This window comes from Nelumbo nucifera, chromosome 5, assembly GCF_055504915.1.
Source record: "Nelumbo nucifera cultivar China Antique chromosome 5, China Antique-T2T, whole genome shotgun sequence".
Taxonomy (NCBI): Eukaryota; Viridiplantae; Streptophyta; class Magnoliopsida; order Proteales; family Nelumbonaceae; genus Nelumbo; species Nelumbo nucifera.
The window spans coordinates 49137246-49154645 of NC_142653.1; the positions used below are offsets into that span (position 1 = coordinate 49137246).

Below are 17400 nucleotides of genomic sequence, written 5' to 3' on the forward strand. Positions count from 1 at the left end.
GGACCCAACAATTCTCCCCCTCCAGCCCATGAGAGAAGGGAGACACTTCAAAAAGCAACTATCCAAATTTAAGGCTGACTGCTCGGGCACACAGTTCAAGCATCTCTTGAGGCACCACTTTTGTCATCATGTTAGCAGCATTTTTGTCAGTGTGAATCTTATCAAGTTCAATCAACTTGGAGTTCAAAACATCTCGAATCGAATGATACCTTACATCAATATGCTTCGATCTATTATGAAATGTTGGATTCTTACCAAGATGAATGACATTCTGACTGTCATAATGTAGTATGTACCTTTCTTGAGTAAATCCAAGTTCTTACATGAATTTCTTCATCCAAAGAAGCTCTTTACAAGCTTTGGTAATAGCAATAAACTCTGCCTCGGTGGTGGATAATGCAATACAATTTTGCAATCTAGATTTCCACGCCACAGCTCCCCCTGCAAAAGTAATCAAATAGCCTGATGTAGATTTCCTTGAGTCCAAATCTCTGGTCATGTCTAAATCTATATAACTAACAAGCACAGGTTTTTCAGATCCAAAACAAAGCTTTAAACCGCTAGTACCACGGAGATATCTCAAAATCCATTTCACAGCATTCCAATGCTCTCTACCTGGATTAGCTAGAAATCTACTAACCACACCAACTGCATGAGCCAAATCTGGCCTCGTGCAAACCATAGCATACATTAAGCTTCCAACTGTAGATGCATAAGGAACACTTTGCATGCTTCTCTTTTCTTCATCACTTGAGGAAGACTGTCCATTACATAACTTAAAGTGTGCAAAAAGAATCACTAGAGGAAGACTGTCCATTACATAACTTAAAGTGTGCAAAAAGAGGCGTACGTACTGCTTTAGCATTTTCCATGTGAAAACGCTGAAGTAAATTTTCAATGTACTTTTCCTAAGATAGCCACAACTTTTTAGCTTTCCTGTCACGTGAAATTCTCATGCCAAGAATCTGTTTCATATGCCCTAAGTCTTTCATTGCAAAAGACTTGCTCAATTCATGCTTTAACTTGTCAATTCTGGAAGCACTGTGACCAACAATGAGCATATCATCAACATACAACAATAAAATAATGAAATCATTATGAGAGAATTTCTGAACAAATACACAATGGTCAGAAGTAATCTTCCTGTAGCCTTGTTGAATCATGACAGACTCGAACTTCCTGTACCATTTTCTAGGAGTTTGTTTGAGATCATACAAGCTCTTTTCAACTTACAAACAAAATTCTCCTTTCTTTTAATTACAAAACCCTTAGGCTGCCCCATATAAATTTCTTCCTCCAAGTCACCATGGAGAAATGTCGTCTTCACATCATTCTGCTCAACTTCCCAATCAAGACTTGTAGCTAAACTCAACACAGTACTGATAGATGACATTTTCACAACAGATGAAAAAATTTCTTCAAAATCAATACCTTTCTTTTGACTGAAGCCCTTGACAACCAATCTAGCTTTGAATCATGGTTGTGAATTGTTTTCCTCTGTCCTCAACCTTTAAATCCATCAATTATTTAAAGCTTGTTTGCCCTTAGGCAACTCTACCAATTCAAAGGTGTTGTTGTCATACAAAGACTTCATCTCATCTTTCATAGCATTGAGCCACTCATTTTTGTTGTCACTTTCAATAGCTTCATCATAGCATTCAGGTTCCCCACAATCAGTCAAAAGAACATATTGGTCAGAAGGATACTTGGTGGAAGGTTTTCGGTCTCTAGTAGACATCCGAAGTGAAACATCAGATGGAATAGTAGAAGCCTGATGTTGTTCAACTGCATCATCATCTAAGGAAACATCAAAATCCTCTATACTATGTTGATCATTAGCTTCCACATCATTCTCAACCACATTTGGTACATGTGTCAAAGGAGCTGGGTCAACATCAGTCAAATCACCACTACTCTGAGAGTTACTTGCATTCTCTGCCTTATTGATGTCTTCAATGGTATGGTCCTCCATGAAGACCACATCTCTGCTTCTAACGAGTTTTTTTTCAACTGGATCATAACACCTGTAGCCAAACTCATGTTGACCATACCCAATAAAGATGCACTATCTTGCTTTGATATCTAACTTAGACCTCTCATCTTTCGGCACATGTACAAAAGCCTTGCATCCAAATACACGCAAGTGATTATAAGAAACATTCTTCCCATACCAAACTCTGCCAGAAACATCACCTGCAAAGCAACAGTAGGGGACAAATTAATAACATGCGCAACAGTGAGTAATGACTCACCCCAAAATGATCCGGGTAATTTTGCCTCTGAAAATAAGCATCTGATTCTTTCCACTAGTGTTCTGTTCATCCTTTCTACAAGACCATTCAGCGGAGTAGTCTTAGGAGGTGTTTTCTGATGTCTAATGCCCTACTGTCTGCAATACGCATCAAATGGACCACAATATTCATCACCATTATCAGTGCAAATGCGTTTAAGTTTCATTCCTGTTTCTCGTTCAACTGAAGCCTAAAAAACTTTAAACACATCAAGCACCTGATCTTTGGATTTCAAAACATAAACCCAAAGTTTTTTTGAATGGTCATCAATAAAAGTAACAAAATAAAGTGCACCACCATGTGTCTTTACCTTTAATGGACCACAAACATCTAAGTGTACTAATTCAAGAAACCTTCTTTTCCTGGATGGAGGATGACTCTTGAAAGAAACCCTTTTTTGTTTCCCCGCCAAGCAGTGAACACATCTTTTCAGTGTCGCACATTTCAAACCCGACAAAACATTTTTCTTGGCCAAACAGTCAAAGCCCTTTTTCACTTATGTGACTAAGCCTCTTGTGCCATAATTCTAATAAGCTGTCACCATTAACTGCATTCACAGAATTTGCAAAGATAGAAACATTCATCAAATATAAGTTAGAAACTTTGTTACCTCGGGCCACAACCAGATTTCCTTTATTGAGTTTCCATTCTCCATTGCCAAAGAAGTTACAGTAACCATCATCATCAAGCTTTCCTATAGAAATCAAATGTAAGTGAACACTAGGAGCATGCTTAACATCATTCAGTACTAACTTTGTTTTGTTGCTGGTCTCTAAGCAAACGGTTCCAATGCCTATTACCGATACAACTGCACCATTCCCCATCTTCAAAACCCCAAATTCTCCTGAAATATAAGATGTGAAAAAATCTTTTATTGAAGTCACATGAAATGAGGCACCACTATCAATCACCCAACTTGTCTCATGACAAGCAACATTTGTCAAGTTATCATCATAAACAAGAACAAGATCATCATCAGTGGCAATAGCAACATGATCATTATTTTCATGTTCCTTTTTCCCTTACTTATTATTAGCACTCTTATTTTCTCTTTTCCACTTGTAACAATATTTTTTTATATGTCCCATCTTTCCACAATAATGACACTCAAGATTTTAGTGTCTTGATCTTGACTTGCTTCTACTTTTAATTTTACCCCTTTCATTTTTACGTTTGCTTCTCCCCCTATTTTTTTGTGACAAGAACCTCAGACTGTGTAGATGAAGCTTGAGACATTCTTCTCATCTCCTCATTCAAAACACTACTTTTAACATATTCCAAAGTCACATTACCATCAGAGGTAGAATTAGCAAGTGAAACACGAAAAATTTCCCAAGAATTCGGTAAAGTGGCAAGCAACAAGAGACCTAAAATCTCATTATCCAATTTTATGCCCATACTTGACAATTGATCAATCACTCCTTGAAATTCATTCAAATAATCAGCCATGGAGTTTCCTTCCTTATATTTGAGCTGCATCATTTTCTTAAGCAAAAATAACTTATTATTGTCAGTCTTAGAGGCATATAAATTCTCAAGTTTACTCCACAATGATCTTGCATGTGTCTCATGTTGAATATGATTATACACATTTTCATCAACAAAATGATGAATAAATCCACATACTTGTTCATGCTCAAATGCCCATTCTTCATCACTTTTGGATTTAGGCTTTTAAGAAGAAAATACAGGCAAATGCAAACTTTTAACAAACAAAAGATCCTTCATCTTGCTCTTCCCAAATGATAAAGTGTGCCATTCAAATTTATCATTCTACTTGTGCTAATATCCATAGCTACACCAAATCAATCAACCTGGCTCTGATACCATTCTGTTGGGTAGAAACCAAGTTTATCCACAAACTATTTCTCTCCCAAATAACCAAACTTGTAAATATTCAACTAGCACAATCCCAAATAAGATATCAACCAGAAACAATCATAAGCCAAGCATAGAGAGACACACGATATTTAACATGGAAAACCCTTCCAATGTGAAAGGTAAAAACCACGGAGCTAAAGAGACCCAACCAAAATCTCCACAAATAACTTGAGGTAACAATTACAGCAACTCAAACACCACAATATGCTCACAAACTTAGAGCAAATACAGATTCTCAAACATATACACAAGAATACCAAAAGCTGTAAAAAGAACAGTCTGAAAATCTCACAAACGTGGCTACTGTTCAGGCCACAAAATTGCTGCGAGCTACTTTCTTTTCCCGATCAACTGCGAGTTGCTTCTGTTCGACCTCAAATAACCAACGATTCAGATCTCCGATCAAAGATCCAACCGTTCAGAATGAAGAACAATAAGTCTCCACCTGCTGTCCAAGTTTCAGCTCGATCGGACGATGGATCAAAATGTTTTGGCCGTTAGATGAATGCTGCGCACTGAAAATCTACAACACAGTTTTTCTAATTTCTCTCTTTTTGCTCTCTGTTTTCAACACACTTCATAGATCAGATATAACCCTATCTTTAAAGACAAAAACAATGGACCAAAGGAATATGGGCTATAACATGTGTCAATGTCTCATAATTGACTAGACCCAACAGGTTTATTACTAGGTCCTAGCTCCACTCCTGCCACCTCCTCCGATTGCGCAAGCGGCATATTATCCTCCGCTGCTGACGTTGATGGTATATCCAATGCCACCAGAGTGGAACAGATTGGGATCAGGTTACGGTGGGTACCACTACCAGGTGGCTGTGGGAGGACAGTCAGGGGCAGACTTTACTGACACGTGGGGAGAGTATTTACGAGACAATGGAGAAAATATAAGGAAGTTTTGGAATGAAACTCTAGACAATGAGACAATGGAGAAAACAAGAGTAAAAGTGAATAAAAAAGGAGTGGTAACCGATTCTGGACTCCAAACAATGGAACCCTTCTTCAAGTTGACATTGAAATATTCAAGTTCGGGATGAAGAAAAACCTGTGACTTGGTTATTTGAATTTTGCTCTTGACCAAAGGTGGAAGAAGAAAACTCGGTTTGAACTGAAACTAGAATAAAACTCAGATTTGTTTTGAATGAAACCTCCAAATCCTGCTCTTGATCTAGAATAAAACTCGCAAATGAGTGTTTTTATATAGATTTTTCGCCCTTCGCTGAAGCTTGAAGGAGGTCTTCTTCTGATCGTTAATGGCTGAAGCTCGAAGAAAGGGTTTCGACATTTGGAACAAATGTGAACAAAAAGAAGTGTTACCGACACTGAACTCCAAACAAGGAACTGACACTGAACACAATGACGTGTTCATTTGTTATTAGAAATGAACCCCGCCCACATATTTCGAGTGTAGGAGATCCGGACTCCCTAAGGCAGTGATTCTTGGTTTCAACCATGCACCAAAACCGTGTGTCATTTGCAAAAGTGAACTCTCTGGGAGGGCTTTCAAGAGTGGCTTTTAGATTTGAGGTGGGAGTCAAACAGCTCGTAAGCTGTCTGGTTATTAAAAGCCCATAAAGCCCAAAATAGCAGTCTTTTAGGCAGAAACAGGGCTTTCAACTGTTGTTGCTTCTTTTAGTGGCATCTCCAAAGCAGGTCAGTGAAAGCAGTTCAAAGAAGCTTCAGCCTTCTCAAACAGGCACCTAATCCGACCACTTTAGCGGTAAAATCAGTGGCACTTGGCTCTTAGATAAGATCAGGATGTGGTATTATGGAGACCCAATTGATACTTGTTACTACAAAACTTACCTGATTTTACAAAGGTGGAGTCATGATTTTTTGGTAAGGGATCAAAATCTAATAAACATGGATTAGAGGGGCCAATATTTAATAAACATGGATGGTAGAGGCCAAAAACAAGTCAAATATAAATAGGATTATGGGAATTTTAAGTCCTAAAGGGGCCATCTGGCCCATGTCTCCCCTGGCGACACCCTTAATTGATCCAGTGGATGACTCAAACCATATTCATCAACTGCTATTGGGTATGATTGCTACCTTATGATTGAATTGGATTGGTGTTACAGAGTTGTGTGAGTGAGATTTTTCTTAAATAGGACATAATATTTACAATTTTCAAAGCATACGTCATGCAGGAAAATGCTGTCGCCATAGGCATCATTTGCATCACGTAATCCAAGTTTTTCTATCGACTATTAGAAATTATACTCACTTATATAAGCTTGTAATATATTATTATCCATGGGATCATTTAATCTTGGTCATACTTTATTTTATATATTTCAAGCAAGGGTTCAACCATGATATCGGAAAAACTTGTAACCAGTCAACTCAGTATCATAACAAAAATTTTTGATCAATCAAAGCTTTCCGTGAATTTTGATGAAAAAACACTTGATTGGTTATCACTTTCGTGATGCCAGTCGATTGGTTAATAAATTCTTTTGGCATCATGTAGTTTGCAGCATCATAGTGATCAAAGCTCAGGTGGTAGTTATCAAAGCTCACTGGGGGTTTCAGATCATTTTAAAATAACAGGGTTGAATGTGATTCACTGTATATATGAAAATTTCACTGTTTCTCTTCCCTGCGGGAATGGGAATCCCACTATATATCACGATAATCATCTTATCAAATGGGTAAGAATATGAATAGATTCTCGTAACAAAAGGGAAGAAGGAAATTCCACAAGAAAGAAAGCTTTAATATTACAGTACTGTGCTGTTTCACCTCATCTTACAACAATACAATTGATGGGAATTTTGAATTTTTAATGTCATCACAGCCCTCTCTAAATCGCCAGAGACCAAGCCGGGCTGCCAAAGCAAATGCGGTAGTGTTAACATCCCATACCCGTTTGGCCTCGTTGGAGACAATCCTACCTGTTACAGAGATGAATTCAAGTTGTTCTGCAATACAGCCACTTACCCTCCGCAATTGATAATGTACAGAAGTCAGTTCAATGACATGTTGGTTCTTAACATATCGCTAAAAGGCCAACTGACGTTCTCCATGTTTGCAGCGGTAAAATGTTACAAGGAGAAGAATGTAGACCCAGCAGAATACACTATACGGACCCTACTGCCAAATGCGTACAGATTCTCCAGCTCCCTGAACAAGTTTACGGCCATTGGTTGTAACACACAAGGTGTCATGTCTGATTACATTCAAAAGAACAACTTCCACATTGGGTGCATTTCATTCTGTCCTTATGGCACGGAGTTGACGAATGTATCTTGTGATGGCATTGGATGCTGCCAGACCGTGATACCAAAGGATCTCAGTTCATTTCTGCTATCGCTTCGCAGTTTTAGTAACGAATATAGTACAGCCTATACTCAGAATATCAGCAAATGCAGCATTGCCTTTCTGTCCGACCAAGACTGGTTTCTTTCAAATGCATCCAATATATGGAATTTGAGTAATCAAGTGGATTACCTTGGAAATGTTGGGTTTAGAACTCCAATAATACTTGATTGGGCAATTCGAAACAAGACCTGTGAGGAAGCCCAGAGTGTACCGTCTGATTATGCATGCGGGAACAACACTGATTGCACCAACTCCATTAATGGCCCTGGATACCTTTGCAATTGTAAGAAAGGCTTTCTCGGCAATCCTTACCTCTCTGATGGGTGCCAAGGTAACTATCTTAAATTTTATTTTTATAGTTTCTTCTTTTAGACTGAAGCAATTAATTTATTATTATACTATATGCCACACATAAATTCTTTCCTTTGCTCCAAACCCATTCCAAACAAAAAGAAGAGGCCCACTTAGGTTTGAATAAATTTCAGTAAATGGATTAAAATTTAATTTTAAAAGCCACTTAGCTAGGTTCATTTAAAATACTAAAAGTTTATTAATATAAAAATAATTTCTTTAAAAGCTATAAAAAAATAATACAAATTTATCTCACAATACATAACCCAAAAATAATATTTTGGCTGGACTTAGACATGCTCTCCCCAAATGGAAATGTCTTAAAGGCAAGCCCATGCATTTAAGATATTAGTTAATAAATATAAATTATTAATAAAAATCAACATCCGGTTAAATTCAATTTATAAAATAATAATAAAATAGTAATTCTTAATACAAATTTATTAGCCAATACATAATTAAACTGAAAAATAATGCTTGGAGATGGATTCAATTTGACTTGGCCCGATTAGAACTGTCATAAGTCTCCTACCTTAATTTCGCTTAACAAGGCCTATGGTCCCAATTAATTTGACGCAAACATGAAGGAATCATGTGGCCAACCCAAAAACCATCATGTAAATGTACAATCCTACTTCCCATTAATCTTCAATTATTCTTCTGCTTCCCAATCCATAACATATTTCGTTTCTTTGTCCCATCTTCCTATTATCTAAACATGCTTCCTTTGAGAGTCTTGATCTGTTGTATCCGACATGGTTTTCTAATCACGGTTGGACTGTTCGGCTTGGGAACTGTTCAGGCAGCTGATTCCGTTTTACTCTAAATTCAGTCCTGACCAAAATCTGTTGAATAACTGTTGGTCAGAATGGTTTCGTTTTTTAGGTCGTTTTTTAAAACCAAGGTATCCAATGAATTGTGGCGGCAGCTTTCCTCACTATAAAATTTGGATAGGTGGAGCTTGCATGTGGCTTCATTCCTGAAAGTTCACATCTACTGCAACCGTGATCACATCACTCTCTTGCTACTTCACAATGAAACATAAGCACATCGATCAGTCATGGAAATTAAAAAGGGATTTTTGGACTGCAATCCCCCTCAGAAATCTAATTTGCAACCCCCTCCTAGCCCTATAAATCACATCCTGCCTGTGAATTTGGCATCAATCCACGGGCAGGATTCAGTCCACCCCTAGTCTACTAGTAGCTCCACCTAGGGGTGGATTGAATGGTAAAAACTCCAATTAAAAAACAGTTCATATAATCTTATGAATTTATTCTCATCACTGACCTGTCTATATTGATTAGGGGATCACAAAGGAATACTGTGACCATACCCACTGTGAATTAGAACCACACATCTCTATTATGAATTGAGAGATGTATAGCTACAATTCGACCAATAGAGAGTGGGTAGATAAAGTGAGTAGAAAGTCTGGGCTGGAATACCTTATGCCATCCCAAGACCAAATTATGCATGTATAAATCACATGGTTAGTATCATGTTTCTGGCTGACCTCTTGTGCCAAGTTATTCTATGCAAGGCACTTAGAGGTTTGTGGTACCAATAGCTACTTTTATTTAAAACGTCATTAATATTTTGCTTGGTTGAGACTGTTTTCATTAAATAAAAAGGAATGTTTTTATTAGAAACATAAATCAGGGGTTGTCAAGAAACATCATCAACAATTTGATGTTTCTTGTTTTGCGAGGCAAAGTCTGAATGTCCTGATTGATGTGGCACTGGCATGGTGCTAATCTGAATTAAAAAAAAAAAAAAACACCAGACAGAATAATGAATAACAATATGTATGGGATTAAAGAATGGGTTCTCAGTCTACTGAGACCTATAAGGTAATACAATTAGACTTAGAGTAGAATACATTGAAGATAATTAAGTTGAGAAGGTGGTTAGGATAAAACAGAGATAAAGCCCATATAGAGCCCAGTTTGTTTGGCACGTCTCGGACATTTCATTATCACTTACATGCCCCCCTCAAGTTGAACTAGTCCACCATGGGAGTTCGCATGGACCTAGCATCAGCAAGATCGGCTTTCTTTAACAGAACAACTATGCACTCACAAGGAGGTGGGCATGCTTGACACTTGAACACCAAGGAAGAAATGGAGATCCACCAAGTCCTTGATGGCAAAGCTAAGCTCTTATATATATATAGAGAGAGAGAGAGGAGATGACGGACCGGAAGGCAGAGGCACAACTCCCAGTGATGATAATGTCATTGACGTTGATCAAGACGTAAATGATGGCACTAGCTGAAGTCTAAAGGAAGAGAGATGGATCACATGTGCAGCCACGGAATCCCAGTTGCAAGAGACAAGAATATAGCCAATAGAACTAGGCCCATTAGGCCTATTTGAGCCCATACAACCCTTCATGTAATTTGCAAACAAAGTTGGGCTTGGAGGGGTCCACAAAATTGGGCAGTTACGCGATATAGATCTCCTCACAAAGAAACTCATGGAGAAACACATTGTGAATGTCCAATTGTTTGATGGGCCAATGATTACAGACAACAAGAGAGAGTACCATTCTTATTGTGATGGGTTTAACTACTAAGCTGAAAGTCTTAGTATAGTTAAGCCCATAAGCTTGAGTGAACTCTTTGGTCACTAAATGGGCCTTGTAATGAGCGAAAGATTCATCAAAATTCTTCTTTAATTTAAAAATCCACTTCCACCCAACAATATTAACCTGTGGAAGTGGTGAAACAAGTGATCACATGGAATTCTGGACGAATACATTGTATTCACATTGCATGGCCTAACGACACTCTGGGAACTTGGATGCAAGGGAGTAACTAGTGGGCTTGGTGGTGGCAGCATCGACAAGAATAGCTTCAGGCAGGGCATGGCATAATGAGTTGCTAAATTGTCTAAAATGTGAGGCAGGTACCGTAGGCATGGTTTTCAAAATCGGACCGGGCTGGAAAAACCAGAAATCGGACACCTGACCAGTTCCGTTTTCCCTTAAACCCGCTTTTCCCCCTAAAACCATTGATTTTGGTCAGTAAACCGCTGAATCGGCCGGTTAATCGTCGAACGGTTTTAATCATTTTCTAATTTTTTTAATTTTTTTTTATTTTTATTATCAGAAGGGGCCAGCTGTTCGGGTCGAACGGTCAGACCATTTGAACCGGTAACCGGACCCCCGACTGGTTCGGTCACCGGTTCGTTTTTAAAAACCATGACTGTAGGTGCTCATCGTACAGTATCAGCAAGTCGGAGAAACTTCTGTGGTGGTGAGTGTGTGATCAGAATCATTAGTGGATGCATGTAAGACGGGCTCAAATGGGCCTGGGTGCAATAAGTTAGCAGAGACTTCAGAAGTAGGTGCATGTGCATTTAAGATGGGCTTAGATGGACCTGGGTGCAATCTAAAGAGCCAAGAGAAGTTACAACATGACTGGTGTTGGGCCTAATGGCAATAGGGTGCAAAAGTTGAATTGGCGCCCCATTAGTGGAGGGCCATAATAACGGGTAGCAATAGGGATGGCAACGGGGCGGGGAATCTCAGACATGTATCCGCCCTGTCGAAAAGACAATTTTAATAGACGCATCCGGACACATTTTAGATATGCATAAATATGTTAAAAAATTCAAAAAATTATAAAAAATATATTATTAACAATGGTTACAAGTTTTATATGATTGTAAATAAATCATTTAAATGTAAAAAACCATAATTTAACTTTTATATAAAATGTGGCATATCGATACATAATTAGTAGCCATTGAAAAATGATGGAATAACCACAATGTGAAAAAAACAAACATAACTAGTATACATCAATTTTCAAATAACCGATATAATTATTTTAATATTTATTAATATATAAATTTTAATAATTAATTTCAGCATTTATTAGTAAGCACCACTAAGAAAAGAAAAACAATTGACTTAAAACTAAAAGTGCATGTAATTTCACCAAACAAATTGGATTTGTTTAGTGGTGAAATTATGTGCATTAAAATCTGGTGACTAGTGTTTGAGGCTTACTATTGTTAATGTTTGTAGTTTTTACACTAACAAAACGAAATTAATGAGAGAGAGAAAGAGAGAGTCATTAATTTATAGAATTAATGAGAGATTTGTAATTAGGCACTAAAATTCAAATTTAAATTTAAATTTACCTTAAATATATGAGTAATTAACTAATTAATGAAGAAGTTAAATTTAAATAGATAAGTAATAAAAGACATTAATGAGAGAGATTCGGTATTAAATATAGATTATTTGAACAAAAGTTGGTTTGTATCGGCGTATTTCGGGATTGTATCGGCCGATACAAATTCGAAATGGTCCCATACGAGCCCGTATCAACTGATACAGATCCGAAACGACCCGATACGAGACCGTATCAGCCAATACATACGAAAAGCTACGGAACACATGAATTTTACATGTTGCGTATATCGGTTTCTTATGAACTTGATATCATCTCTACAATGTGTCGATCGATCGATGCTTACGCTCAACTATCTCACAGAGCAAACGTATGCATACCGTTTCGCTTGTATTGGTACTGTGTTTTCTTTTATAGTTAGTTTAGAAAATTATGATTAATAAATTTGTTTAACAATATTTATCTCAGATTTTATGTCTCATTAAAATAAGAGTTTTCTTCTCTGACTTCTGACATTTTAGGATTTGATGTAAAATCTATAGCACATATAATATTATAGCTAATGTTTTGTTTATTCTCATTCTTTTGCTAGACATAAATGAATGTGAAGATCCAAGTAATAATCTTTGTGTAGGCGTTTGCACTAATACAATTGGATCCTACCATTGCTCTTGTCCCAAAGGTCGTTATGGTGATGGTAGGAAAGATGGCCAAGGTTGCAAGAGTAAAGTTTTCCCTATAATCAAGGTCATAGCAGGTACCTGTTCTTTGTCCTAAAGTCTTTTAAATACATTTTGCTCATTCAAAGGAAAATTTTGCATGACAAAACAAAGGAAAATTTTTCGTGAATGTTATAGGGCCCATTCCTGACTATGTCATGTTATACACCTTTATAGGTAGTCGGGGGTTTCATTGGGTGGCTTTATAGTTCTTTGGGCGTTTCTGGGCCTGGGTTCTGTGTTATAGGGCCCATTCCTTTGTGATGTTTTTGTTTTTAAATAAATTTCATATCTTAACTATTCAAAAAGAAAATTTTCTTTCTGTAAGCATGTTGAAAGAAACTTTCTCCCTTCTCTAGTTACATCATGCATGCTACACCTTAACACATATTGTGAGGATAGCAACATATAAAATTATAATTTTTGTAAACCATAAGATGTAACGTTTATGGTAGTATAATGGTCTTTTATATTATTAATTGGTATCTATTTCTCATTTATATCATATTGACATGTATTTTGGAAATATAAAAAATATTAATATGGGTTCTCATATTTGCATGTAATAAGGGACAGGCGTATATTGGACCCTCTAACAATCACCATATATGACTCCTTTCTCTCCTATCGCAATTCTATTATCCAATAATCAACATATATTTTATGCAGGAATAAGCTTTGGCATCTTGGTTTTACTCCTTTGCATTTCTTGGTTATATTTCCTTACAAGGAAGAGAAAACACATGAGATTAAAAGAGAAATTTTTTGAGAGAAATGGTGGCTTGCTTTTACAACAGCAGTTATCTTCAATGGGAGGTTCAAATCTCTTAAAGATCTTTTCATCTAAAGAGCTAAAGTTGGCAACCAATAATTATAATCAAGAATGCATCATAGGTCGAGGTGGGCAAGGCACAGTATACAAAGGTGTTTTACCTAATCATCAAGTTGTTGCCATTAAAATGTCTAGAATAATGGATGAGAGCCGGATTGAGCAATTTATAAATGAAGTTATCATTCTTACTCAAATTAACCATCGAAACGTGGTAAAGCTTTTGGGTTGTTGTTTAGAGACTAAGGTGCCTTTATTAGTTTATGAATATGTCTCCAATGGAACCCTTTTTCATCATATTCATAAAAAGAATGGCATCTTTCTTTCATGGAAAGCCCGACTAAGGATTGCAACAGAAATTGCTAGTACACTTGCTTATTTACATTCTGCAGTTTCTATACCAATCATCCACAGAGATATCAAATCCACAAATGTGCTATTAGATGAAAATTGTACAGCAAAAGTTTCTGACTTTGGACTTTCGAAGCTACTTCCTATGGATCGAACTCAAATAACCACATTGGTTCAAGGGACCTTGGGTTATTTGGACCCAGAGTATTTCCACACAGGTCAATTAACAGAGAAGAGTGATGTTTACAGCTTTGGAGTAGTTCTTGTTGAGCTCTTAACAGGGGAAACACCTCTTTCTTTTGAAAGATCACAAGAACAACGAAATCTTTCTGCATACTTCATTTCATCAATGATGGAGAACCGTCTCTTTCAACTAATTGAAAGTCAGCTTTTGACAGAGGACAATATTGAAGATCTTCTTGTAGTTGCTGAGCTTGCTAAAAGATGCCTCAATGTAAAAGGTGAAGAAAGACCCTTTATGAAAAATGTTGCATCGGAGCTACAAGGATTGAGGTTAGAAAAGCACCCATGGGTTCAACCAATAGAAGAAGAAAGTATGAGCTTATTATCTAAACCCATGGAACGCTATCATGTACCACTAAGACAACGTGTTGGCGATACATCTATTCAATCTTCTTTGGAAAAAGAAATGATATTGTCGATGAGTTTCCCTCGCTGAGCTGACCTAAGGAATTCCATAGGTTTAATCCTATATGGTATTTGTAAAAAATGTGTTCCTATGTTTGTTGAATTCAAAAGAAAATTCTATATTTATGGATAAATAACAAAATCTGAGCAGTCTTCCTTGCACATAATCGGAGTTCCTTTTTTTCTCTTCTGATTTGCAGCTGTTGTGTAAGCATTTTATTAGCTCAGCTCGTTTTGATAATGGTTATGTTCCAAACATATCCATTGGCATACAACCCCAAATTGCAAAGTCATATATATTAATTACCCACGTAGAGCTCTAAACTCTAGTTCTGATACAGCCTCGTATATAAATGGCGATCTTTGGAAGCTGAAAATAGATTTTGAATTGAAGAACTTCCTACCAACAACACACTCTCCTATGGTTCTCAACACTTCCGAGGCCTCTTTGAGTGTTTCTCTTAGTAGTAGTCCCCAACAAACCCAACACTGCAAAGAAGGTTGCTTCCTAAATGACCAAAATATCACAATATAAAAATGCAAATAGAGGAACATTGTCTGTGCAAGAAACGATGAATAATTTACATTGCCTTCTACAGATTTAATCCATAACCAAACTTGGGCTTTCTTATACAAGATCTTACAGCAGCAACGGAACATTATCCAGCCATGCCTCCGGACTCCTAGAATCCAGGCAATGAAATCAAATGGGTCCATATTATCTTCTTGCTCAGATATGGACATTCCAGATGAAGATAGTTTTCACAAATTGCATTTGTTCTCCTTGGAAAGCTTCGAGGCACATTGTTTGCATGCATAGAATGAAATAGCTGTTTTTTGTTTGATGAGCACTGAGGGGTTTCAAAGTTATGGTGGGTTTCAAATCTATTATTTTGGGCAGCACTGTTGGCTTTGTTCTAGGAAAGGGGCATTTGCATTTGCATTTCTCTGGTTACAGATGGTGAATAAAAAAAGGGAGAGAATTTTATTGGTTTTTAAAACATTATAACAGTCACAGTCACATGATGCAAGAAGTTAATGGATTATGACGAAAAATTAATTGTTCAGAGTATATCTCATTTGTTAGAGAACTTGAAGGTACTTTAAGTAATTTGTAAACAGCAAGGTAGAGTCTAATTTGACAAACCCTAAGGGTAGTTCAAGTATTTTACCATTTTTTAAATTGTGTTAAGACCTCCCCTATCAGGTGAGATCTTCGACAAAAATCTCTTCCCTTAGCATTCCATCCGGATCCTTTTGCATGTGACATCTTGTGATTTTTTAAAAATCTGAAATTTGACCTTCATTGCCCTTAGCATATGAACCAAGTATTGAGGCATTAGAGGTCCCTTTGATTACAAAACAATTGATCAGAGTTTCTCTTGTAACTTAGGCTGGTGTTCGGCAAGTCTTTTCACACGGTCTTCTCGGCTTCAGCAAGCTTGAAAGACTGAAAATTGGTCTTTTTCTGTTTGGTCGCCAAAAGTTGAAAAGATGAAAAAAAATGTATGTGGAAAAATCCAAAAAGACCAAAAATGTCAAATTTTAGGAAGCTTCAAATGAAGCTTTCTGATATTTCTATAAGATACATAGCCTCTAAATACGTTTTTAAAAACTTGGAAGACCAAGCCACTTACCAAATAGTCTCTGTCTTTAAAGACAAGACCCTGAAAGCTTAATATCTTTTGAACATCTAACCTGTTGGAAAATCTTTCTAAAAAGACTTACCAGATAACACTAAATTAGTTGAATGTTGGACAGAATAATTCCCTATAATTTGTAAAGCATGCTAGATCTCCACTTAAATTGAGACATCCATCGTAAAGGGAGTACCATCGACTGACTAAGAGGAGAAATGAGGGTGTAGCTTTGGGCTTAAACTGTGGCATATCATAGTCTTCTTTGTTGTGATTCCACTTTAATGTCATATCAGCCATTGCTTTTTGTTAGTCTTTCATTGACTCGAATAATATTAGACTTCAGTTGGCCCACGTTTTGGGCATACCAAGAGGAGAGAAGAGATGCAAGGTTTGCACCTTTCTTGAAATTCCTCATAGGAAAAATGCCACGTGTTGTATGCCAACTCACTAAAGAGAGGGTGCGGAGTCCATGAAGCTTTAAACCTCAAAAATAACGCCCTTTGGGATTGATTTTAGAATAGGCATGGAATGTAATTTCTTTGTTCTCAGGTGACCTGAACACTTTAGGAGTGTTTTGTAGTGTGGATGAGAGATTTGGGGGTGTGGACTACACCCTATGATGGGGACCAATCCATACCATACCACAATCCACAATTGTTCTAAATAGTGGTCAAACTATGTGGATTGAACAAATCCACATCCACAGTGACATTCTGTAGGTGTGGATCAGTCCACACCATACTTTTTAATTCGATGTACCTCATCTACATTTATGAATGATCTACAATTCTACACATTTATTCATAAATATCCAATTTTTGCATTTTATATAATAAATATATTGAAAAATGCATCAATGAATTAATATTAACCAATAAATATTAATTTTTATAAAAACTATCATTTTACAAAATGACCCTGAAATGGAACCATTCTGGCCACCGATTTTCGGGTCGACAGTCTAACCATCCGATTCGAACGAATGGCCCATTCTGATAAACAAATTTAAAAAATGGTCAAAGATCATTGAATAGTTTAAGGGTTCGACCACCCGGGTCAATAGGCTATTGACTTTTTCAACAATTTTTTGCCAAAAACCGAGTTTGGGGTAAAACGGAACCACTTGCCTAGACGGTTCCTGGGCCAAATGGTCCGATCATCCAGGTCAACAGTGGTTCAAAAACCTTGATAAAAACAATAGAAA

General features: G+C 37.0%; 1 protein-coding gene across 5 annotated transcripts in view; it reads left to right on the top strand.

Moving 5' to 3' along the window:
* The window catches only part of LOC148791580 (wall-associated receptor kinase 5-like), a 33612-nt gene extending 18896 nt beyond the window's left edge, over positions 1-14716 (top strand). For 3 of the 5 annotated variants that reach the window (XM_088887873.1, XM_088887877.1, XM_088887876.1), the window contains 3 exons: positions 6991-7845; positions 12602-12766; positions 13398-14716. In XM_088887873.1, the coding sequence (XP_088743999.1) occupies positions 6991-7845; positions 12602-12766; positions 13398-14587 (2210 nt within the window). In that variant the 3' untranslated portion in view covers positions 14588-14716. The remainder of the gene's footprint in view (positions 1-6990; positions 7846-12601; positions 12767-13397) is intronic. The other 2 variants (XM_088887875.1, XM_088887874.1) reach the window with 2 other exon arrangements.
* Positions 14717-17400: the final 2684 nt, after the last annotated feature.